The sequence below is a fragment of the Nilaparvata lugens genome, chromosome 6 (genome assembly GCF_014356525.2).
Source record: "Nilaparvata lugens isolate BPH chromosome 6, ASM1435652v1, whole genome shotgun sequence".
Classification (NCBI taxonomy): domain Eukaryota; kingdom Metazoa; phylum Arthropoda; class Insecta; order Hemiptera; family Delphacidae; genus Nilaparvata; species Nilaparvata lugens.
Genome location: NC_052509.1, coordinates 47972019 through 47997677, shown reverse-complemented (window position 1 = coordinate 47997677; position 25659 = coordinate 47972019). Strand labels below are relative to the sequence as shown.

Below are 25659 nucleotides of genomic sequence, written 5' to 3'. Positions count from 1 at the left end.
AAGTAATTTATTTATTGATAAACTTTAACTGGCGCAGTCGGTAGGACGGCTTCAGAATTAGTCAATTCGTGAAATTTAGTGAAAATAATTTTCCAAACATTGAAATAATTCGTCGGTTTTCACCGTTGAGAAGTCGTCGCGAACATCATTTGTGTCAAGTGAATATTGCCACAGAGAACTTCATTTGTGTCAAGTGCATATTGTCATCAGTGAAATAGTGTTAAGAAATCATAGTGCAATGTTGGATATTATCTTGTGAGTAGAAACAATTATTTATCTTTTGAACTATTTTATTATTGTGACATTTTGACCCACATATTCATTATTAAAAATGAATCCACCAGCACCACCTGCCCCTAAATTGCCAGCAGCAGGATCTTGTGTACCAGCAGGTACTACTCCTGTTCTCAAGAAGGAGTATCTTGACATGATTCCTGAGTTCTTTGGAGAACCAACACTGTTGAATAGATTCATAACCATTGTAGATAAGTTAGTAGCTAAGTTTTATGTAAAAAGTAACCCAGATGATTTTCAAAATGAGTATTTGTATTCAACAATTCTATCTAAAATCAAAGGACAAGCCAATGAAGTAGTGAGTAGTTCAGGTAGCTATGATTGGCCTGACGTAAAAAACGTATTGCTAACTAGTTATCTAGACAAGAGGGACTGTTTCACGTTGAATCTAGAATTGAGTGAATTAAAACAAGAACCTGGCGAAACACCTTTCAACTTCTATCAGAGAATCCAAAAACTTTTGAATCTTCAAATCGCTTATTTTGTTAACAAAGAACCGCATGCCTCCAATGTTCTTTGCCAGTATGTATCGAAATTAGCATTAAGAGTACTTCTTAGAGGGTTACGTGAACCCGTCGGTTCCCTAATGAGAACGAAAAACCCAAGCTCTCTTGAACAAGCACTCAACATGTTGTGTAACGATTTTCAATTTAAAATGACACCAACTCAAACACAAAATCACCAAAAACCAAGCTTAGCAAGTTACTACCAACAAAAAAGAACCCCTGTTTTCAATGAACTGTCAGGCAACCCGCCAATCAAAAGAAACTTCCAAGGAAACCCAAATCAATTTCAACCCCGTCAATTCCAACACAATCAACACCAGTTTCAACCCCGACAATTTCCAAACAGACAATTTCGACAACCACAACAGTATCAACAACAGTATCAACACCCTAAACCACCACCACAACAACAACAGTATCAGCCTACCCCAATGAGTATTTCCACTCGAAACACATATGACGGACCAGCCAAGAAAAATCCACGTCTATTTCAAATGACTAGCAACAACATCCAGCAACAAAATCAAGTAGACGAAGCTACAAACAGTTTCGAAGAAATACCCGAATTCCAAAATCTATCGCTTGAAAATCAGCAGAACAGTCAAATTTATTTTGACGAACAAAAGTTCAATGAAATTGAACAATCTGAGGAAAACCATTTTTTAGGCCACACCAGCCTACAAAACGATTCTCCATAATGAATCTCCGAGACACCGATAATGAGCTACCGTATTTCTATGACCCCAAAACAAACTTGAAAATACTAATCGATTCCGCAAGTACAAAATCTTTTATTAAACCATTTCTCGGACAAGAACTCTACAAAGAAACGGTAGTAAAAGATCCCTTCGAAGTAACCACAGTTCACGGAACTTCAAAAGAAAACTTCAGTTGTGACATCCAAATTTTAGGAAAACAAAAATTGAAATTCCATTTATTTGATTTTCATGACAAATTTGATCTGTTGTTAGGCTTAGATAACATTAAGAAATTGGAATGCTCGTGTGACTTTGTAAATAATGTAATAATATTGCGTGGGAAAAAATTACCTATTTTCTATCACAATCTAGATCAGAGAGAGAAGGCAAATGAAAAGGTAATAGAAAGTCATCTCATTGAAGCCAGAACATCGCGTATTGTTTACATGAAGGTCAATGGCATTGTGAATGGTGATGGTGTATTACATTACAGAAACATCAAAGGCTTAGAAATTCCTGAGTCACTAGTTAAAGTGACAGACGGTCGTGCTTTGTGTACAATTACGAATCCCACTACAGAAAATAAAACTCTCAACTTCATTCAACCAATCAAAATTGAACCTATCGAGAACTATCAATGTGTATCACCCGAAAACTTTGAATCCAAACTAAACCATCCAAATTTCAACATGATTAACCACAGTAAACCTACATTGGACCTCAATAAAATTAGGACAGACCACATGAACAATGAAGAGAAATCTGAGATTACAAAATTGATAAGAGATTATAAAGATATATTTTATGTTGAAGGAGAAAAACTTTCCTTCACTAATCAAATCAAGCACGTGATAAGGACAACAGACGAGATCCCCGTCTACACAAGAAACTATCGATATCCAGAAGTCTATCGAACTGAAATCAATAATCAAATCGATGACTTATTAGCGCAAAACATAATTCAACCCAGTTCTTCCCCATGGAATAGCCCACTCTGGATCGTCCCCAAAAAAGCAGATGCTTCAGGCAAAAAGAAATTCCGAATGGTAATCGACTTCCGTAGCCTAAATTCTAAAACAATAGATGACCGATTCCCATTACCCAACATCACAGATATATTGGATAAATTAGGCCGATCACAGTACTTCTCTGTTCTCGATTTATTCTCAGGATTCCACCAAATTGAGATGGATAACAATAGCGTAGAAAAGACCGCCTTTTCGTCGGACACGGGACACTACGAGTTTTTAAGAATGCCGTTTGGTTTAAAAAATGGACCCCCAACATTTCAGAAAGCAATGAATAATGTATTAAGAGGTATTCAAAACGAAATTTGTTTAGTTTACCTTGACGATATAATCATTTATTCAACTAGCCTCCAAGAGCACATAAGTAGACTTCGTGAAGTGTTTGAGAGATTAAGGAAAGCGAACTTCAAAGTGCAGTTAGATAAGACCGAATTCTTGCGAAAAGAAGTAGAATTTCTTGGACACTTGGTAACCAGTAATGGAGTAAAACCGAACCCCGAAAAAATTAAAGCAATTAAGCGTTATCCCATACCAAAAACAGTCAAACAAATTAAAGGATTCTTAGGACTACTAGGATACTACAGAAAATTCATTAAGAATTTCGCATCTCTCACAAAACCTCTAACGAAATGTTTAAAGAAAGAAGCAAAAATCAACCCTGATGACCCAGAATACAAAAGTTGTTTTGAAACGTGTAAAAATATTTTGACAAATGATCCAATCCTACAATACCCCGATTTCAACCTGAAATTCAATCTTACGACGGACGCTAGCCAATTTGCAATAGGTGCCGTACTTAGTCAGTTCAAAAATGGTGCTGACCTTCCAATTGCTTATGCAAGCCGAACCTTGAACGACACTGAGACCAGATATTCAACTATAGAAAGAGAACTTCTAGCTATTGTATGGGCTACCAAACACTTTCGACCGTATTTATACGGACGGAAATTCAATATTTTCACCGATCATAAACCCCTTCAATGGCTCTTCTCAATCAAAGAACCTAATTCAAAAATGCTACGTTGGAGACTTAAATTGGAAGAGTATGACTACGACATACAATACAAAAAGGGTAGTAAAAATCAGAACGCCGATGCTCTTTCCAGAATTCAACTAAACAACAATAATACCACTACACAAGAGACACCCGGAATTTTAAGTGATATTGATGCCATTGTAAACGAAGCTATCGAGGGCTTAATGACTATAGGACCCAACAATGAAACAACGCAACCTGTGATAAATGATGTACGAGTTAACCAGAATCCACTCGAAGGATTGGATGGCATAACTCCTGATGGCGAAAGTCCTCTATTTGAAGGATTCGACGAAGACGATCTATTCGCAGGATTCGACATCGAGAATCAATCTGTATTAGTCAATATCGACCAAAATGAGAATCGCTTAATGGACCTAGGAGAAGTACAGGAAGAAGAAGAAGACGACCAGACAGTCCACACAAATGCCGGAGATAATACGACAGCAGGAGTACAGATATTAGATGAACCAGTTAATTATGGAAAACACCAAGTGATACTCAGCCTTGTCAAATACAACCCCCAAAACGTGAAAGTGAAAAAACTATTCGATAAAACCAGACTTATTGTGCAAATATCAGAGAATAATTTCGAAAAAGATATCGTAGAATTCATAAAGACGTACACCGCACCAAACATCAAGTATTCACTATTCTTTGAAAACGATTTCTTCGAAAGATTTACAGTTGTTATCAACACGCATTTCAAACGCCCTGACTTGATATTAGTAAAATGTTCGAAAAAACTATTAGATGTAACAGATGAAGAAGACATGAGAGTTATTATGTTGAACTATCACGAAGGAAAAACGAATCATAGAGGAATTCAGGAAACCTACGATCGGATAAAACAAAAATACTATTGGCCATCAATGAGAACTAGTATACAAAATTTGATAAATCAATGTGAAATCTGTTTGAAAACGAAATATGAAAGAACGCCCTTGAACCTCGAGTTAAATCTAACTCCAACAGCAACGAGACCTTTACAGATATTACATATGGACAGCATCACATTCGATAAACAAAAATTTCTAACTATTATTGATAGCTTTTCCAGATACGCTCAAGCATACCAGTTAAGAAGTGGTCAAGGCATAGAAGTTGTTAATCTCCTCTGCCTAATGAGTATGACGAATCCTTCTTCTCAAGCTGAAGAATTCCGGAATATAAGTAACAATCTAGGAATAATTGCAGCAGATTTAGGCTCTGCAAAATTAGAAATTTCAACGCACACTTTCATACACTATTATGAATTAGATAGTATTTTTGATCATATTGATAATTTGAATGTGTATTATGATAAGGTATTAGAGAATATTAGGGATAAGATTCCAATAATGAAAATGTAGAGTATATAACTGATAATGGTAGTAAAGCAAGAGATATAGTTAACTATTTGAAATTTATTAATCACACTAAGAATGTAATAGAAGATAAGTTAGACATTATAAATGTAACTAATAATAAGAGATCTAAAAGAGGACTTGTGAATGGAATAGGAGCTGTAATAAAATTTATTACTGGAAATTTAGACTCGTATGATAGTGAAAGATATGATAATTTACTTGAACATTTGAAAGATAATCAAAACAATTTGATAAATCAAATATCAGCCCAATATTCATTGAATTCAGAAATTATGGCTGAATTTAATCAGACTTTAAACATTGTTAATTATAATTTTAATGAATTGGAGAATAAATTGAAATTTGTAAATGATAAACTTAGCGACTATGTAGAACTAGAGAGATTTAGAGATTTGCTGAACCAGTTGAATATTTTATATAACATTGTATTAAGTTTGATCCAAGATATTGAAAATTCTCTAACATTTTGTAAATTGAAAGTTCTACATCCTAGTATTATTTCAACCAGAGAATTGTACTATCAGATTACCAAGATTGCTGGTTACTATCAGAACAAATTACCATTAAAACCCGAATTGGAAAATATGTGGCAATTAGAAAATTTAATAGATGTAAACTGTAAACTAACTTCAAAAGAAATTATTTACTTTTTGAACTTACCAATTGTAGACGAATCACATTATAACCTATACAAGTTGTTTTCTGTACCTAATATATTTCGAAATGAATACGTAACTGTCCTACCTAAAATTAGATACTTACTAAAGTCAAACGATATTTATAAAAAGAAAGTAATTTTACGACAAGCATTAGTCTATGGACTTCTCTACTGTATATCGTACTTCTAGTAATTATATCATAATTGTTTATAAAGAAATTCTTTAAAAATGTGCAACCCGTTCTTGCAGCTCATCCAACCCCTGATGTCTTTTAGGGAGGAGAGTTATATTGAGTGAAAACTGCATAGAATCACAGTTAACTTGTTTAGTCAGCATAGTCATAGTGGAAGACAACATTGTATTCAGAGCTCAGTTCCTTGCTAGCGCACATAGCGAACGGACCTCATGTTAAACTTGTAATGTTTTTGTAATGAATAAAATTGTTTTTTAAAAAGTAATTTATTTATTGATAAACTTTAACTGGCGCAGTCGGTAGGACGGCTTCAGAATTAGTCAATTCGTGAAATTTAGTGAAAATAATTTTCCAAACATTGAAATAATTCGTCGGTTTTCACCGTTGAGAAGTCGTCGCGAACATCATTTGTGTCAAGTGAATATTGCCACAGAGAACTTCATTTGTGTCAAGTGCATATTGTCATCAGTGAAATAGTGTTAAGAAATCATAGTGCAATGTTGGATATTATCTTGTGAGTAGAAACAATTATTTATCTTTTGAACTATTTTATTATTGTGACATTTTGACCCACATATTCATTATTAAAAATGAATCCACCAGCACCACCTGCCCCTAAATTGCCAGCAGCAGGATCTTGTGTACCAGCAGGTACTACTCCTGTTCTCAAGAAGGAGTATCTTGACATGATTCCTGAGTTCTTTGGAGAACCAACACTGTTGAATAGATTCATAACCATTGTAGATAAGTTAGTAGCTAAGTTTTATGTAAAAAGTAACCCAGATGATTTTCAAAATGAGTATTTGTATTCAACAATTCTATCTAAAATCAAAGGACAAGCCAATGAAGTAGTGAGTAGTTCAGGTAGCTATGATTGGCCTGACGTAAAAAACGTATTGCTAACTAGTTATCTAGACAAGAGGGACTGTTTCACGTTGAATCTAGAATTGAGTGAATTAAAACAAGAACCTGGCGAAACACCTTTCAACTTCTATCAGAGAATCCAAAAACTTTTGAATCTTCAAATCGCTTATTTTGTTAACAAAGAACCGCATGCCTCCAATGTTCTTTGCCAGTATGTATCGAAATTAGCATTAAGAGTACTTCTTAGAGGGTTACGTGAACCCGTCGGTTCCCTAATGAGAACGAAAAACCCAAGCTCTCTTGAACAAGCACTCAACATGTTGTGTAACGATTTTCAATTTAAAATGACACCAACTCAAACACAAAATCACCAAAAACCAAGCTTAGCAAGTTACTACCAACAAAAAAGAACCCCTGTTTTCAATGAACTGTCAGGCAACCCGCCAATCAAAAGAAACTTCCAAGGAAACCCAAATCAATTTCAACCCCGTCAATTCCAACACAATCAACACCAGTTTCAACCCCGACAATTTCCAAACAGACAATTTCGACAACCACAACAGTATCAACAACAGTATCAACACCCTAAACCACCACCACAACAACAACAGTATCAGCCTACCCCAATGAGTATTTCCACTCGAAACACATATGACGGACCAGCCAAGAAAAATCCACGTCTATTTCAAATGACTAGCAACAACATCCAGCAACAAAATCAAGTAGACGAAGCTACAAACAGTTTCGAAGAAATACCCGAATTCCAAAATCTATCGCTTGAAAATCAGCAGAACAGTCAAATTTATTTTGACGAACAAAAGTTCAATGAAATTGAACAATCTGAGGAAAACCATTTTTTAGGCCACACCAGCCTACAAAACGATTCTCCATAATGAATCTCCGAGACACCGATAATGAGCTACCGTATTTCTATGACCCCAAAACAAACTTGAAAATACTAATCGATTCCGCAAGTACAAAATCTTTTATTAAACCATTTCTCGGACAAGAACTCTACAAAGAAACGGTAGTAAAAGATCCCTTCGAAGTAACCACAGTTCACGGAACTTCAAAAGAAAACTTCAGTTGTGACATCCAAATTTTAGGAAAACAAAATTGAAATTCCATTTATTTGATTTTCATGACAAATTTGATCTGTTGTTAGGCTTAGATAACATTAAGAAATTGGAATGCTCGTGTGACTTTGTAAATAATGTAATAATATTGCGTGGGAAAAAATTACCTATTTTCTATCACAATCTAGATCAGAGAGAGAAGGCAAATGAAAAGGTAATAGAAAGTCATCTCATTGAAGCCAGAACATCGCGTATTGTTTACATGAAGGTCAATGGCATTGTGAATGGTGATGGTGTATTACATTACAGAAACATCAAAGGCTTAGAAATTCCTGAGTCACTAGTTAAAGTGACAGACGGTCGTGCTTTGTGTACAATTACGAATCCCACTACAGAAAATAAAACTCTCAACTTCATTCAACCAATCAAAATTGAACCTATCGAGAACTATCAATGTGTATCACCCGAAAACTTTGAATCCAAACTAAACCATCCAAATTTCAACATGATTAACCACAGTAAACCTACATTGGACCTCAATAAAATTAGGACAGACCACATGAACAATGAAGAGAAATCTGAGATTACAAAATTGATAAGAGATTATAAAGATATATTTTATGTTGAAGGAGAAAAACTTTCCTTCACTAATCAAATCAAGCACGTGATAAGGACAACAGACGAGATCCCCGTCTACACAAGAAACTATCGATATCCAGAAGTCTATCGAACTGAAATCAATAATCAAATCGATGACTTATTAGCGCAAAACATAATTCAACCCAGTTCTTCCCCATGGAATAGCCCACTCTGGATCGTCCCCAAAAAAGCAGATGCTTCAGGCAAAAAGAAATTCCGAATGGTAATCGACTTCCGTAGCCTAAATTCTAAAACAATAGATGACCGATTCCCATTACCCAACATCACAGATATATTGGATAAATTAGGCCGATCACAGTACTTCTCTGTTCTCGATTTATTCTCAGGATTCCACCAAATTGAGATGGATAACAATAGCGTAGAAAAGACCGCCTTTTCGTCGGACACGGGACACTACGAGTTTTTAAGAATGCCGTTTGGTTTAAAAAATGGACCCCCAACATTTCAGAAAGCAATGAATAATGTATTAAGAGGTATTCAAAACGAAATTTGTTTAGTTTACCTTGACGATATAATCATTTATTCAACTAGCCTCCAAGAGCACATAAGTAGACTTCGTGAAGTGTTTGAGAGATTAAGGAAAGCGAACTTCAAAGTGCAGTTAGATAAGACCGAATTCTTGCGAAAAGAAGTAGAATTTCTTGGACACTTGGTAACCAGTAATGGAGTAAAACCGAACCCCGAAAAAATTAAAGCAATTAAGCGTTATCCCATACCAAAAACAGTCAAACAAATTAAAGGATTCTTAGGACTACTAGGATACTACAGAAAATTCATTAAGAATTTTGCATCTCTCACAAAACCTCTAACGAAATGTTTAAAGAAAGAAGCAAAAATCAACCCTGAAGACCCAGAATACAAAAGTTGTTTTGAAACGTGTAAAAATATTTTGACAAATGATCCAATCCTACAATACCCCGATTTCAACCTGAAATTCAATCTTACGACGGACGCTAGCCAATTTGCAATAGGTGCCGTACTTAGTCAGTTCAAAAATGGTGCTGACCTTCCAATTGCTTATGCAAGCCGAACCTTGAACGACACTGAGACCAGATATTCAACTATAGAAAGAGAACTTCTAGCTATTGTATGGGCTACCAAACACTTTCGACCGTATTTATACGGACGGAAATTCAATATTTTCACCGATCATAACCCCTTCAATGGCTCTTCTCAATCAAAGAACCTAATTCAAAAATGCTACGTTGGAGACTTAAATTGGAAGAGTATGACTACGACATACAATACAAAAAGGGTAGTAAAAATCAGAACGCCGATGCTCTTTCCAGAATTCAACTAAACAACAATAATACCACTACACAAGAGACACCCGGAATTTTAAGTGATATTGATGCCATTGTAAACGAAGCTATCGAGGGCTTAATGACTATAGGACCCAACAATGAAACAACGCAACCTGTGATAAATGATGTACGAGTTAACCAGAATCCACTCGAAGGATTGGATGGCATAACTCCTGATGGCGAAAGTCCTCTATTTGAAGGATTCGACGAAGACGATCTATTCGCAGGATTCGACATCGAGAATCAATCTGTATTAGTCAATATCGACCAAAATGAGAATCGCTTAATGGACCTAGGAGAAGTACAGGAAGAAGAAGAAGACGACCAGACAGTCCACACAAATGCCGGAGATAATACGACAGCAGGAGTACAGATATTAGATGAACCAGTTAATTATGGAAAACACCAAGTGATACTCAGCCTTGTCAAATACAACCCCCAAAACGTGAAAGTGAAAAAACTATTCGATAAAACCAGACTTATTGTGCAAATATCAGAGAATAATTTCGAAAAAGATATCGTAGAATTCATAAAGACGTACACCGCACCAAACATCAAGTATTCACTATTCTTTGAAAACGATTTCTTCGAAAGATTTACAGTTGTTATCAACACGCATTTCAAACGCCCTGACTTGATATTAGTAAAATGTTCGAAAAAACTATTAGATGTAACAGATGAAGAAGACATGAGAGTTATTATGTTGAACTATCACGAAGGAAAAACGAATCATAGAGGAATTCAGGAAACCTACGATCGGATAAAACAAAAATACTATTGGCCATCAATGAGAACTAGTATACAAAATTTGATAAATCAATGTGAAATCTGTTTGAAAACGAAATATGAAAGAACGCCCTTGAACCTCGAGTTAAATCTAACTCCAACAGCAACGAGACCTTTACAGATATTACATATGGACAGCATCACATTCGATAAACAAAAATTTCTAACTATTATTGATAGCTTTTCCAGATACGCTCAAGCATACCAGTTAAGAAGTGGTCAAGGCATAGAAGTTGTTAATAAACTGATAAAATACTTTTCACATCACGGAACACCAGAAACAATAGTGTCAGACAATGGAACAGAGTTCAATAACACTTTAGTAAGAGAGTTGCTACAGATGCACAAAATTAAGATTCACTTCATTAGTACTCAACATCCTCGTTCAAACGGTATGGCTGAAAGATTACATTCAACACTAATCGAACACATTCGAATTCTAAACAATCGCAACGAATTTTCAAAGGAATCAATCGAAAACAAAGTGAGCTACGCTATTATTGCATACAATAATAGTATCCATTCTGTTACCAAACTCACACCCTTCGAAATTCTATACGGACACGTCAACCAAAACACTCTTCTCGATATCAACATAGAGACAAAAGTAATGAATGATTACATAAGTAGTCATAAAAGTAGAACAGAAAAATTGTACGACCACATACAGGAAATAAACCAAAGTAGAAAAGAACAAGTCATCAACGAAAGGAACAAAGATCGAGAGGAACTACCAGAAATTCCAAAAGCCGTTTACGTGAGAAATGTGCAAAAACAGAGTAAAACAAAAAATAAATTCAACAAAGAAACTCTCCTATCAGTGAATCGAGAACTTAAAACTGCCAAAATAAATCCCCGACATCATAACACTAGAGAAAAAATTCATCTATCTAAAATAAAACGACCTAGAAAGTTAAAGAAAATGAACAAAAATCAAACTAATGAAAGAACGGAACAAGTAACAATCGATCCTAATTCAAATCCTGTTCTTCCAGGTACCTCCTCTGCCTAATGAGTATGACGAATCCTTCTTCTCAAGCTGAAGAATTCCGGAATATAAGTAACAATCTAGGAATAATTGCAGCAGATTTAGGCTCTGCAAAATTAGAAATTTCAACGCACACTTTCATACACTATTATGAATTAGATAGTATTTTTGATCATATTGATAATTTGAATGTGTATTATGATAAGGTATTAGAGAATATTAGGGATAAGATTCCAATAATGAAAAATGTAGAGTATATAACTGATAATGGTAGTAAAGCAAGAGATATAGTTAACTATTTGAAATTTATTAATCACACTAAGAATGTAATAGAAGATAAGTTAGACATTATAAATGTAACTAATAATAAGAGATCTAAAAGAGGACTTGTGAATGGAATAGGAGCTGTAATAAAATTTATTACTGGAAATTTAGACTCGTATGATAGTGAAAGATATGATAATTTACTTGAACATTTGAAAGATAATCAAAACAATTTGATAAATCAAATATCAGCCCAATATTCATTGAATTCAGAAATTATGGCTGAATTTAATCAGACTTTAAACATTGTTAATTATAATTTTAATGAATTGGAGAATAAATTGAAATTTGTAAATGATAACTTAGCGACTATGTAGAACTAGAGAGATTTAGAGATTTGCTGAACCAGTTGAATATTTTATATAACATTGTATTAAGTTTGATCCAAGATATTGAAAATTCTCTAACATTTTGTAAATTGAAAGTTCTACATCCTAGTATTATTTCAACCAGAGAATTGTACTATCAGATTACCAAGATTGCTGGTTACTATCAGAACAAATTACCATTAAAACCCGAATTGGAAAATATGTGGCAATTAGAAAATTTAATAGATGTAAACTGTAAACTAACTTCAAAAGAAATTATTTACTTTTTGAACTTACCAATTGTAGACGAATCACATTATAACCTATACAAGTTGTTTTCTGTACCTAATATATTTCGAAATGAATACGTAACTGTCCTACCTAAAATTAGATACTTACTAAAGTCAAACTTGAGTAACTTGGAACGGGAAATTGAACCCATGATTGCAAAGCAGCAATATTTGGTTGAAGTTGTGGCGCTCTAGACCACTAAGCTACCCCAAATTTGTAGGAAATCCTGACAAACAGTTGGCCGTTCCATTTAATATTCACTGAAGTCATTCATAACCATTGAAGGTAATTTTGATTGATAAAATGATAGAGAGTAGAAGTCATTCATAACCATTGAAGGTGATTTTGATTGATAAAATGGTAGAGAGTAGAAGTCATTCATAACCATTGAAGGTAATTTTAATTGATGAAATGATAGAGAGTAGTGAACCATTTATGGTGGATGGGGTTTTGAGCAGAATGTGATTTCTATATCTTTTGAATTGGGTTGAACAAATTTGGTACAATTCAAGAATATGTACGATTACCATCACTGTTCGCCAATATAAAAACTTATTTATTGCTTCACCTCATTGATTAAATTGAGAAGATATAACGTGATTGAAACACAATATTCATGGTGTTTGCAGGTAATGGGGCTCCAGGTCACCAGGTCGTGCAGATATTCCACCATCAGCAGGCGACTAGAAACACTGGTAAGATACATTTCAGTCAAACATATTATCTATAACATCTATTCTTTGTAATCTGCATTACGCCTCATGGCCTTTGTCTCTTAAAACCAATATAATATAGAATGAAATATTGTGAATATGAAATGAGCAATCTCAGGATAAACTCCATGTTTAGGTTTACAGTATTCCATATTGATAATTTAATAAACTAATAAGATTGAACATGAGCGTGATAAGTCGGGAAAATTTCAAGTCTCTCAAAGCTTTGAACGTAAAAATTTCTACCAGTTGAAGGTTGTAATGAAGGTATTACTTCGTGGATATTCTGTTTATTTACATTTGAGTACAATTTTACAATTTTCTATTCGGGTTCTTTTCATCTATTTCAATATGGCTACAGTCCATCTGTGGTTATTCAGCGTCTTATTAATTTGACAACCTCCGTAGTCCTCATTTTCTACTTACCACAACCTATTCAGCTAGCTCGTATTGTTTGAATAATGTTGATAAGCTGTGTTGTGTGAATTATTCCTAATTCACAAATTTTGTCCTTAGTTTTGTCATTATTGCCTGTAGTTATTGTTAGTTAATCGTTATTATTGTCATTACAGCATTGTTCAATGTTCTCTTTATTGTATACTAGTAGTTCTGTGAACAGTAGACCTCGCGCTCAGTATGTTACATTGACCTGTTGTTATGTTCTCTCAAAAATTAATAAATGATTTATCAATTTAAATGTCTAGAAAAAATCCTAAATAAACATAGAGCTTTCTGTCCTATTGTACCTTGACGTGTCGTCCCGGAATGTGAGTGTGAGCGCTTTTATCAGGTCTGGCTGCCGTCGATACGCCAATCCAATCAACCCATCAGAGAACATTCTGTGTTGTCGTGTTGGCGAAAAATCGGTGTGTTGAAATTGACAAAATAAACTACCATAATGCTGGTTTTCTACAATAGTATATTTCGCACCTAGGGCCGAAAATTAGACTTTCGGCTCGAAATCGGTTTTCAAGTCCGAAGCCGTAGGCCGAGGACTAGAAAAGATTGAGAGCCGGAAAAACATTTTTGTCCGTGGTGCGAACGCTATTTTTCGCCACACAGAAAACAATATATATGTGAGAATAATTGTTTACTAAGCACTTCCGAAAGCAGAAGTGGAAGGTCATAGCTCTAGCAAATCTGAGGTAATCTGAATATCAGGAAATTGTCCAAGTATTTTTATTTTTTATTCTGATTTGTCTAAATAGCCTAAACGATTATGTTCAATTATGTGGGAGGTTGAGTTTATACTTTTTTATTCTTTCAAATGACAATAAGATGATATTATTATAAATGTTTTAATTATTTAATAATGAAAAGTTTTTTGATCACCTTTCTTATAGTGAGGTCCACGTTATAATGGCAGTGGATTAAGATAGAAGAATAGCGATGACGATTCTCTGCATTAATTAATTATATTTCCACACTGTCAAAAACATAATTGGCATCGTTGTGAACCTAGAAAAGGATACTAACACCGGCTTTGTCGAATGATGGACAAGGATAGCAAAACCAAAGTTGATCAAATACTGTCATTATAACTCACTATATGGACCTCACTATAGTTCCATGTTAGCGGCTGGAAAGGGTACTCTTTCCGGCCTAGGCCGGAAAGAAACCTGTTCTGACGTCAGACGAGAGTCGTCTGCAAACAATGTCTTTCAGATCTACGTAGGGACTGGAAAACAGCTGCTTTCTGTGCAGTGTGGCGAAAACTTCATTTCTCACTTTTCATGATTTTGAAAATGAATTTCTTTTCAATACTATTTGTTGCAATTTTGATAATCAGATTGAAAAAGATAAATGTAAAAAAAAATGTTTTCTATCAATAACTCCAAACACCAAACTAGAATCATGGCCTCAGCTTATGGAAAGACAAAGTTAGTAGACAACTGTTGATGGAAAGATACATTTTCAAGATGTTCGATGTTTTTGAACGGGTAGTATTATAGTCCACTAGATAGCTGATTTATGATAAATAATTCTATAGTCTGGGGCCTGTTTCATAAAACCCCAGTAATACAGGGCCTGTATTACAGGACTTATAAATTGAAATTTACAATCTTGTAAAATTATGTTTCATAAAAATAATTCTACACTTGTAAAATCACCTGTAATATTCACCTGTATTACAGTTCCTTTATTTTTAATTTATGTTTTCATTGGCCAGCGAGCCTAATATAATATCTGAACAAAGTGCTACTTGAGGTGTTTTGGTGGAAAATCCACATTATCTAATTTCTGACGATGGACAGATTGCATTCATGCAGGAAAATAACTTTGTTAATGATAAATAGTAGTTGAGAAATAATAATAACTACTCAACTTACATAACTTATTATAACAGTTATGTAAGAAGTACGGTAATGTTTCAAAAAAAGTTAATCATCAAAAATGTTGATATTTTAATTTGTTTAATAAAAAACATAAACCATTATGAACGTATATTTCCTGAATATTTCCAATAATGCTTTATTGAGGAAAGCATAATCTAAACCTTATTATTTTATCTTTCAATGATATTACATTGTTTTATTTTTTGCATTGTAAATAAATAAATAAACCGTTCATTATATTGATAAGTTTCCTGCATCATATTGTATGAAATTCTGTCCTTAAAAATTCTTGGCCTACGAATAATAACATAGTCATCTTTACTAGAACTAGAACTAGCCTACTACTTTCATCCATTTTAACACGATAAAATGTTCAACAACTTTCAGGTCCAGTAATACAGGAAGTTTCTTTTTATGAAACACAAAAATGATAAAGTCCTGTATTATTATTAATACAGGAAAATGACTTGTAAATTGTTTTACAGGGAAAATTGTTTTTGAAATACAAACTTTTAATTTTTATCTGTAATACAGCTAAATTGTATTTTTTACGGTAATATTGGCGTATGAAGGAGGCTCCTTTTTCCTTTTATATCATCCTTGAAATGTAGAATTTTCAAAAACCTTGTATATACGTCGACACGCAATTTTAAAAGGAACATACCTGTCAAATTTAATGAAAATCTATTACCGCTTTTTGCCGTAAATGCGCAACATATAAACATTTAAACATAGAAAGAAATGCCAAACCGTCGACTTGAATCTTAGACCTCACTTCGCTCGGTCAATTACTTAGTCTAATAATTATTAGCACATTGTTCTTCATCTTGCTTAGCTGCGTTATTTGTTATATTATTGCTTTTAAATGTGAATATTGTGAATTGGACTAAATAAAATTTGAATTGCAGCTGTGAAGCCGAAACAGCCGCAGCAGATCCTGCCGAAACCAGCAGGCAGCTCGGCTACCACCGTTACCAAGGCAACCACGGCGCATGCGCACGCACAGGCGCACACCACCAACATGGCCGCTGCCGCCGCCACCGTCGCTCAGCCCCAGCAGGCCTCGGCTTTGCTCTTCAACCAGGTAAGAAATCCCTAAAAGCTCATGAGAATTTCATAAAAATGTTGAGATATGCCACATTGTTAAGAGACTTCCTTTTCTAGATCGTTCATCACTGGAAAAATATTTTTGATTTGGTTTGTATAAACCAGTATGTAGAGGTTAGTTCATCGCTAGTTGAACTTAATACTAGTAGTAGATACAACAACCTTCACTAGCAGTAGTAGATACACTCTTTTCAAGTTGAGCTTTCTGGGGAGTTTAGAGCTGCATTTCTGTACTTTCTTCCCTAGATAGTTTATCATTATTAAAATCATCTATATTCCTAGTTTATCACTGTTAAAATAATCTATATTCATCAAAAAAGTACTTATACAAAAATATACATAATAATTGAAACAATACAATGTATTTTATTGAATCAACTTATTTTTATTTCTGTTTATGTTTGGGGATACTTGATAGATTTTCTTATTGGAATAACTAATAGCTTTTTTCTTCTTCTAAACTACCAGTTGCGGTTGACAATGCCTTTCTCAATTTTATTTATTATTTTACATTATGGAAAAACCTACATGGCATTATGGCATGGGTGCAGACTCGAGTTGGAATAGAAAGAAGTTATTAAAACTTCATGCAACTTGTTTCCAGAAATCGTCTTTACAAAACGTTTCTTGATGAATTATCCTATTTAAAATACATTCATTTATCTTGTAAAGGGCTTAACAGCAACACATCATATTTTACTAATTTAATAATGCAATATTAATGTTTATGCTTGCGGCCATCCAATTCATGTAGGCCCATTTTAAAAAAATACAGGTTTCTCACGGTCCCAGCATTGCACTTCCTTGAGACTGTAAATTTTGTCTTCAGTAATTCAGAGAGATTTGAAGGAAATGTAGTTTGCCATGGCTATAGCACAAGAGCAAAGAGTTCAGCTGTATATCAGTACCCCGCTCACAGACTGACACTCTTGGAAAAAGGACCATATTATTCGGGACTCAAGCTCTTCAATTGTCTACCTGAAAGAATAAGGTTATGTGGTAGTCATAGGCTTTTCTTGTCTTCAATTATTAATGTACTTGTAGAAGCGTGTCCCTATACAATGGAGGAATGTTGTGGTGCCTTTACACTTTGAGTTGATACAGATGCATACACTTTGCATAGAAAAATGTTCATGACATGTTACATGCCACTTGAGCTCTGCTCAGATTTGTGGCTTCACGTAACAAATGACAATAATAATAATATGTAAATGCATTTCAATGCTTAACATCTTAGTGCACAGACGAAATCCAACAACATGTTAATCGATTGCAACTGATACCGCAGCAGCTATTTCAATAAATTTAGGTTAAATATAGTATCTATTTGTTGGTGTTCTTTTTGTTTATGCAGCTCATTCGACAATAATAGCATGTCGAAGGAAAGTCAATCTTGAAAAGTTGGAGAATAAAGAAGCGGGCTCACTTTACTTACTTGCATCACTTAACAGACTTTCCAGTAATCTAATTCTTCAAAATGATTGGGGAAGGATTAACAGGCACAGCCCAGAACTGATTCTCCCCCGAATTTTGATTTATACACTATAAATAGTTCAAAGAGTAGGTTATGTTCCGTACACTTGAATTCAGGGCCAATTTTCAGTCCAAACATTTGAAAACAGAAAAGTTCTAATTTAGATTGTTTACAAGCCAAATTGAATAACAAAATAAAACTCACTAATCACTTGAAACTGTAAAATAATGATTATTAAATTTGAAAATATTCTGATATGCTCAAATTTAGAATGATATACTATGTCATGTCAGCAACTCAGATTATTTTGATCAAGTCGATTAACATTTTTAGATAATATTTCTCGTGAGATAAGCTGATTGATTACACAGCTGAACTTAATTCTGTATCTCTTCCACACAGGCACACGCTTCTGTTATCGACAGACGAGGAAATTATCATCTGTTTTTCCAAGGATGAATAATTATTATCCTTTTTTATGTCCTTCAGCGAGTTTTCCCAGGGATGAGACCTAGTGCAATCGAATTTTTATATCGTAAACCTACTATGTTCCAGATTTCGTTAAAATAAATCGTTAGAGCCGTTTTCGAGATCCGTTGGACATGAATAACCATAAATATAAATAACCAAATATAAAAATATATACAGAAATTGCTCGCTTAATGTAATAGGATTTGAGATTAAACTTGAACTATTGCAGATGATTCCTAGTGCTCCTGTTCTGGTGAGGCAGCAAAGTCACGGCGTGCAGTTGGTGTTGCGTTCCCCTCCTCCTCCTCCGCAGCCTCCCCCCTCCAAATCCGGCGGCGTTGTCATACTTCAAGGCAGGCAGCAAACTCAGCAGGTCAGTTACCAACCATCTTATTCATGTTAACAGTTTTGATATTATCCAAGTTTTCCTTAAGGCTTGACTCAAATATTACATACAGAAAAAGACTTTCTTAATCAGTATAAAAGAAAGAATCGTTGATGATTCGTTGGTGTTATTTGAAATAATTATTAATTACAATGTTTGGTCCTGCTAAACCAGCAGAGCTGGTCATGATAAGTTCAATATATTCGTGTTTCAGGATATTTTCACTTTTTGTGTAGTTGAGAAGTTGATATTGTGGTAATTATTCATATTGAATGAAAAAGACTAAGAAATTGTCAAAAACCACAAATTTATCGATACTTAGAAAGACCGGTTTCTAGGAAATTTCAGGAAATTGAAATAAACGTTTGTAAACATTCAATCTCATGCACTAGAGTGCATTGACATTTTGTGAAAGTATGGTTTTAGCATGAGGCATAATCAATTTACAATTTACATTTATTTATTTTACACACACACATACAAGATATCAAGATACAAGATACGTTGTATTTTTCTAGAAGTTGTGCAATACTGAATGTTTAAAGCTGTGCAAAGGCTAAAAATAAACTTTCTACTGGTGATATTTTTCAAAGTTATTCCATTTGTATATCATCAAGCTATCAAAATAAAAAAGTTTTCTCAGAAAAACATTTTTTTCCGATCATTGTTTTTTGAGATATGAGCACCTAAAGTTCAAATTTTTGGGACAGAACATTTCAAATTCGGTAAGAGATAAATCCATTAGATTCAGAGGATAAATTCTTCATGGTATTTTTGATTTAATAAAACAAAAATGTTTTGAAAATATTAATTTTTACTGTATTGTGAAAATCATTTCAAGTGTACAAGATTCGACAGTGGCAATTTCATGTCGAATTTGTTTTTCTCGATTAATTAATCATTCAATAATTCAATAATAATGATAAATTAGATTTCTTAATTGTAAAAATATTTCAGTAGGCTAAATATGAATGGATTTGATTTGATATTTTGAACTGAGTAATGAATTCGTCTTTTTTTGTGCAGGTGGTTCAGCTACTGCAGGGCATCCAACTGCAGCAAATCCAAACGTCGTCGGGTCCGACGCTGATCGCCGTGCCCTCGTCAATGGCAGCCCCGCAGCCGCCCCCCTCCCCCGCACCCGTCCCCACCCCTGTACAGTCACCCACTCCGCCCCCCTCGCCGTCGCTCATCAAAAAGCAACCCATCATCAACAACACCATCAACAAAAAGAAGAAGAAGAAGGAAGAGGAGCCGCGACTCGACCTGTTGAATCTCATGAAAATATCTGGTCAGTTCACTCAATCAATATCAGTTACTCTCAATCTAAATTTAAAATAATAAATGTAAAAAGCATTAATGCATCAATTCATCAATTGGAAGTCAATTATTTGTAATTCGGCATATTATGCTCTATATCGATTGACATCCAGTTGTCATGAACTTTTCTCGTATTCGTAATCGATTCTTTTGAAAATTTAATTGGGTGGTTCGAGCTTGTTTCACTTTATAGTAATAATACTAATATAGAACTGCAAATCAATTTTATTTCTTTACTGCCAACATAGGGAAACTTGTGTGTTGACAGTGAGATGCAGGATAACACTCTTTTCTATTTTTATTTTTACTGTTTTTACAACTATGGAAAATACTAAATTTATGAATTCCTTTTTAATTCAATCCACTAGCTAGTTAGTTATCGCTTAGCTATGTAACTGTAACTGTGTACATCGAATTTGGGTTAATTGAAAAGCATTCAATAATAATTATACTTCTTGTTACATTCCATTTGTTCCACATGAGTAGTTGAATTTTCGTCCTCTATATAAATAACAGTTACAAGAAAAAGAAAGAAATACACATTTTATGCTATAATTAATAAATAATAAGAAAGACTTGCAATATTACATAAATAAATTGATTATATTATAATCACATGTGTAAACATTGAGTGATGTATAAATAAATTTTATTTACTGTATTTTCATTTACTCCCCATAAATTACAAGATAAATTAATAAGCTATACAATATTCACTGCAAACTGCAATAATGATTTCAAAAGAGTGACAATGCAAGTGTAAGTCTAAGAATAAAATAATTATAAGAATAATACAGCAATAATGCAACTATGCAATACCAAAAATACCTTATTATCTATTACAACTATTAATATTATCTAATGTGTGTATCTAAGAATGAACTACAAGAAGTCTACTATAATTTCAACCATAAATTTACTTGATATTATCCTATTAAGCTCCAGAATCTTTAGAATACAAATTTCAGCACGTAAATAATAGCTTCACTTCATGCCATTTTGATTACTATGTTTTGAAGGCATCGAAGAAGAAGACGTAGGTCCGATGATGACACAGACGCCAGTCATCCAGCACCACCATCAACAACAACACCATCAAGAGCAGCAACAGCAGCAACAACAACATCAGCAGCAGGTGCTCCAACAACAGCAACAACAACAACACAACAACAACAGCAGTTTATGCAGAGCACATCACCGAGACCAGCCACACCCAAGCAACAACAACAGCAGCAGCAGTCGATTGCAGTGGCTCAGCTGCAGCAGGCGTCGAATGCAGCTGCAACTGCATCACCCACCCAGTGTGCCACTGCCGGCCTCAGGTTCGCCCTCGGCGAAGACGGACGCATGGTGGTGCAGCACAATCCACAGGTCAGTAGTCCAACACATCTTTACACCATATTATCCATGATCATCTCAAAGTATATGCAACTCTGGTTTGCGCACAGGCATTTTTTGCCCATGCAAACCATTTTCAAAGATTTATTTGGCTTAGTGTATTCATGAGGTTGTTTTATATTGAAAATGAGTTCATAAGATTTTTGCTTTGTAAATTGCATTTTTTTGTAAATAAATATCTTCTGTCTGTCTGTCAAACTAATCATGTTACGAAGATTGAAGTAAGTAGGATATTGTAATTATTCTCCTTCTTCTTTTGGTTCCTTCTCCTATCAGAGGTTGGAAATCATCAATGAGATTTTCACTTTACTAATTGCTGCCTGGAATAGTTCTTTTAGCGACTATTCTTTTCCATACCAATCTCTCAAATTACATAGTCAGGACAATCTTCACTTCTCTTACCCCTTATCTCACCCTGCATGATAAGCCGCAACAGTTCATGCTTCTCACCCCTCATCACATGTCCCAAATATTTTAATTTTCTGTAATTATGCCTCTCTCATCTAATTATTGCATTTACTTCTTGCGGGCTGGTTATTCCTAATTTCTTTTCTAATTTGTTCAACTTTGTAGATTTTAATTTTAAACAATTCAACAATTCGATCTCTGATAAACTACAAACGTAATAAAGTTTATAAAGTTTTAAAATGGCCTGAATATTCGGTATTCCCAATGTCGCATCCACATGCTGGCCCAATGAAGGTCAATTACAACCAGCGTCAGTGTGTGGACGGGTGGTTTGCCAGCGCTGGCCTAGATTTGTGGACTAGGCATCAGAGTTTATAAAATTTATATTATACTCTCATTGTTGTGAATACCAGATCATTTGGAGCGGTTTAGTAGGGATATGTTTATAAAGGAAGTGGAACCTTGCGATTGAAATGTAGCCTACATTAATTGATTGTATTTGTTGATAGATTGGCATGAACGTGGGGATGGGGGGTATGGGCCAGGTGACTCCGAGTGTAGCCGCCGCAGCTCAAACACAGCTGGCTCAGTTGCTCGCCGAGCATGGAGGACTGCTACAGGTAATCCACTCCTGCCCTGCCATTCTATCTAACTTCAAATATCTAATGGAATATTCAAGTGAGAATAAATTATTATCCTACACTCCGTCATAAATAGTTTTACAGGTCCTCTTATTCTGTTGTATATTTATTTTATTATGAAAATGCGTTTATTCAAGTGCTAATTACTAGGTTCCATTACAAAGTGAGAAAATAGTAAATAACATAATACTTTCTATAATAATAAATTTTACTTTATTTCTGCGTAAAAAAGTACAAAAAATGAAAAAAGAGTAACAGCAACATAAGCACACAGGTAATTATCCGTTACACTGTAGGAAATACAGTAAGAAAAAAATATATAGCTAATTTCTTACTCTACAAAAGCTACTGTACCTATCATACAATATTTATAAAAATAGCAAGCAGATAAGTAATAAACAACTCCACTAGAAAATACTGTAGAAAACAAACATAATAGACTTCTCTACTGGAGCTACATTATTATATAATAATTATTTAATAATTAATATTTACTGACGCCAAATATATTTATTATATTCACGTATATGCATTAAGATAATATTGCACTCACCACAATACTCCATAGTTTATTCAATGTTCTTTATCTTTTTATTAATACTGTGGCTTTATAATACCGCATCCACAAGTTATCCCAATGAAGGCCATTGACGACCAGCGCCAGTGCGTGGATGGGTGGTTTGCCGCTGGCCTTGATTGGGCACTGGTCACATTGCAGGTTGGGCCAGCTTACTGGGCCAACGTGTGGACTAGGCATTAGAGTGATATCAGTACCGCAATGATATTATTGTATTAGCTAAAATGAGAACAGAATAATTTACTATCTCGCACTGTATAATTTGTATATAAATTAATGTTTGTTTTCAGACGGCCGTTCTAAGCTGGTCATCTGGTCACCATGATTCGCTGGTTATGAAGACAAGTGGAAACATGGCGACGGGGCTGACCCTGGGCGGGCAGTCGGTGCTGATCAATACGGGGGGTGCAACGGGGGCGACGCGGCGGCCCACGCATGCGCCAACCAGTGTGGTGGTCGCCAACCCTCTGCTCGAGTCCACCCAGCACAACGGAGTGCGCATTCTCACTGACATGAACGGCCTCGCGCATGCGCAGGCCCAAGCCCAAGCCCAGGCTCACAATCGAGTCCATCTTGTGCCAAACACCGACCACCACAATCGCCTGCACATTGTCTCGGGAGTTCCTAGTTCCGCCGGAATCGCCTTGTCTGAACAGCAAAAGAATCGAGTACAAATTGTTTCTGCTATAACTCCTTCCGACAATATGTCTTTCTCAGATCAGCACAGAATCCACATGACGGCTGCTAAAAGTCAGACTCCAGAGCCTGACCGGATACACCTAGTGCCAACCAGTAATGCTATCTATTCTGAACAAAACAGAGTGCAGATAGTGTCGGCAATACAAAATCAAACCCCTACCAACCGAACTGATCACCAAAGGGTTCAAATAGTGTCCGGAATGCCGAATGCACACAGTGAACAGCAGCAGCAGAGCAGAGTGCAGGTTGTGACTGGTGTTCAGAATACGAGTTCTGTGTTACCGATGAACCAGGTGTCTGGCCGCGTTCAACTCGTGTCGGGTGTTCATTCTGCGGCTGACAGTAGAGTTTCTGTTGCAACAAACACTAGTGCTTTAAATATGAACGAACCAAGAGTGCAAATTGTCAGTAGTATGCCTAGTTTAAGTGAACCTAATCATGTGTCCGTTGTGACTAGTGCCAATAATTTGAATTTAAGTGACTCACAAACTCATAGACTTCCAATTGTGTCGAACATTGCCAATAATTCGAGCAATATTTGCTTGAATGATAGGTTACAGATAGTGACAACGATGGCTAATTCTGTTGAACAGAGTCGAGCCTCTCTTATTACGAATAGTATGTCTGTGATGTCGAATAGTGTTGATAGTCAACATCACCATCAGCAGCAGCAGCAACAACAACAGCAGCAGCAGCAGCAGCGGATACTGTTGACCCCGGAGCAGGCGAGGTCGCAAGTGGCCTGCAAGATGTCGAGCAAGTCGCCGCAGTCCCCGAGAGGCACCAGTGGAGGCTCCAGCAAGAGTCCGGTGACGTTCTCGCCGCTCAGCCCAGCCAATCAGAGGCCGACGTTTGCCAACCGACCCAACATCACAGTTGTCACGCAGATGGCGCCTCCGCTCTACTCGCAGCAGCAGCTGCAACCGGCAACCACTTCACACTCGGTTGGCACCGAGACAACGCCGCCGGCCATCAACAGCTTCCAGTCTTCCCAATACCAGAAGCCAGTCTCGGTGTCGACTGCCATCCACAACCATCTCGCCGACTCGGTCATCCAGACGACCCAGTCGCATCCGACTGTGATAACCTCGTTGGCCAACTGCCAGCCGTCTCCCTCGCTGCCCGCCAAATCCATGCCACTGATAACGGCCCGACAACAACCCCCACTACCTCCACAACCACCACCACCACCACCACCACAACAACAACAGCCTCCACCACAGCAACAGCAGCAGCAGCAACAACAACAGGTAGTGAAGCAACAGACTTCGACCGGCTACCAGAACTCGTTCCTGGAAAGCATCGCACAATCGCACCCCAACCTAGTGATCAACAAATCGCTGACTCCGCCGGCGCCACCCAAACCGGCGCTCAAGCCGAAGAAGCTGCCGAAGAAGTCGGCCGTTGTGAAGCCGATGATGATGGAGGAGCGCCAGGGTGGTGGTGGAGGTGCTCAGGGCGGTGTCTGTGGTGAGAAGGAGCAGGAGCCGCCCAGTCTGGTGCCTCTCAACAGCTCCAATCCTGACATTGTGCAGGGCGCCCTACAAAGGGTGCAGACCATTCAGCTCACTCCTCAAAAGCAACAGGTACAGTCATTTTAAATAATGATGATGATAATAATTAATAAAAAACTCTATTTCTGTTTTTAAAATTCACAAAACCCATAATCAGTAACTGCAATAATACCGGTTATATAGCCATATTATCGGCTCCACTAAAAAGTACATTAAAAAATTGTATTCATT

The 25659-nt window shown here is 35.9% G+C and overlaps 1 protein-coding gene across 1 annotated transcript in view; it reads left to right on the top strand.

The window, feature by feature from the left end:
• LOC111058233 (chromatin modification-related protein eaf-1) overlaps nucleotides 1-25659 on the top strand; it is a 46651-nt gene that overhangs the window by 7172 nt on the left and 13820 nt on the right. Inside the window, 9 exon segments of the mRNA XM_039431473.1 lie at nucleotides 13015-13080; nucleotides 14888-14903; nucleotides 16343-16518; nucleotides 18716-18859; nucleotides 19898-20162; nucleotides 21211-21408; nucleotides 21411-21562; nucleotides 22507-22617; nucleotides 23506-25500. Coding sequence (XP_039287407.1) covers nucleotides 13015-13080; nucleotides 14888-14903; nucleotides 16343-16518; nucleotides 18716-18859; nucleotides 19898-20162; nucleotides 21211-21408; nucleotides 21411-21562; nucleotides 22507-22617; nucleotides 23506-25500 — 3123 coding nt within the window.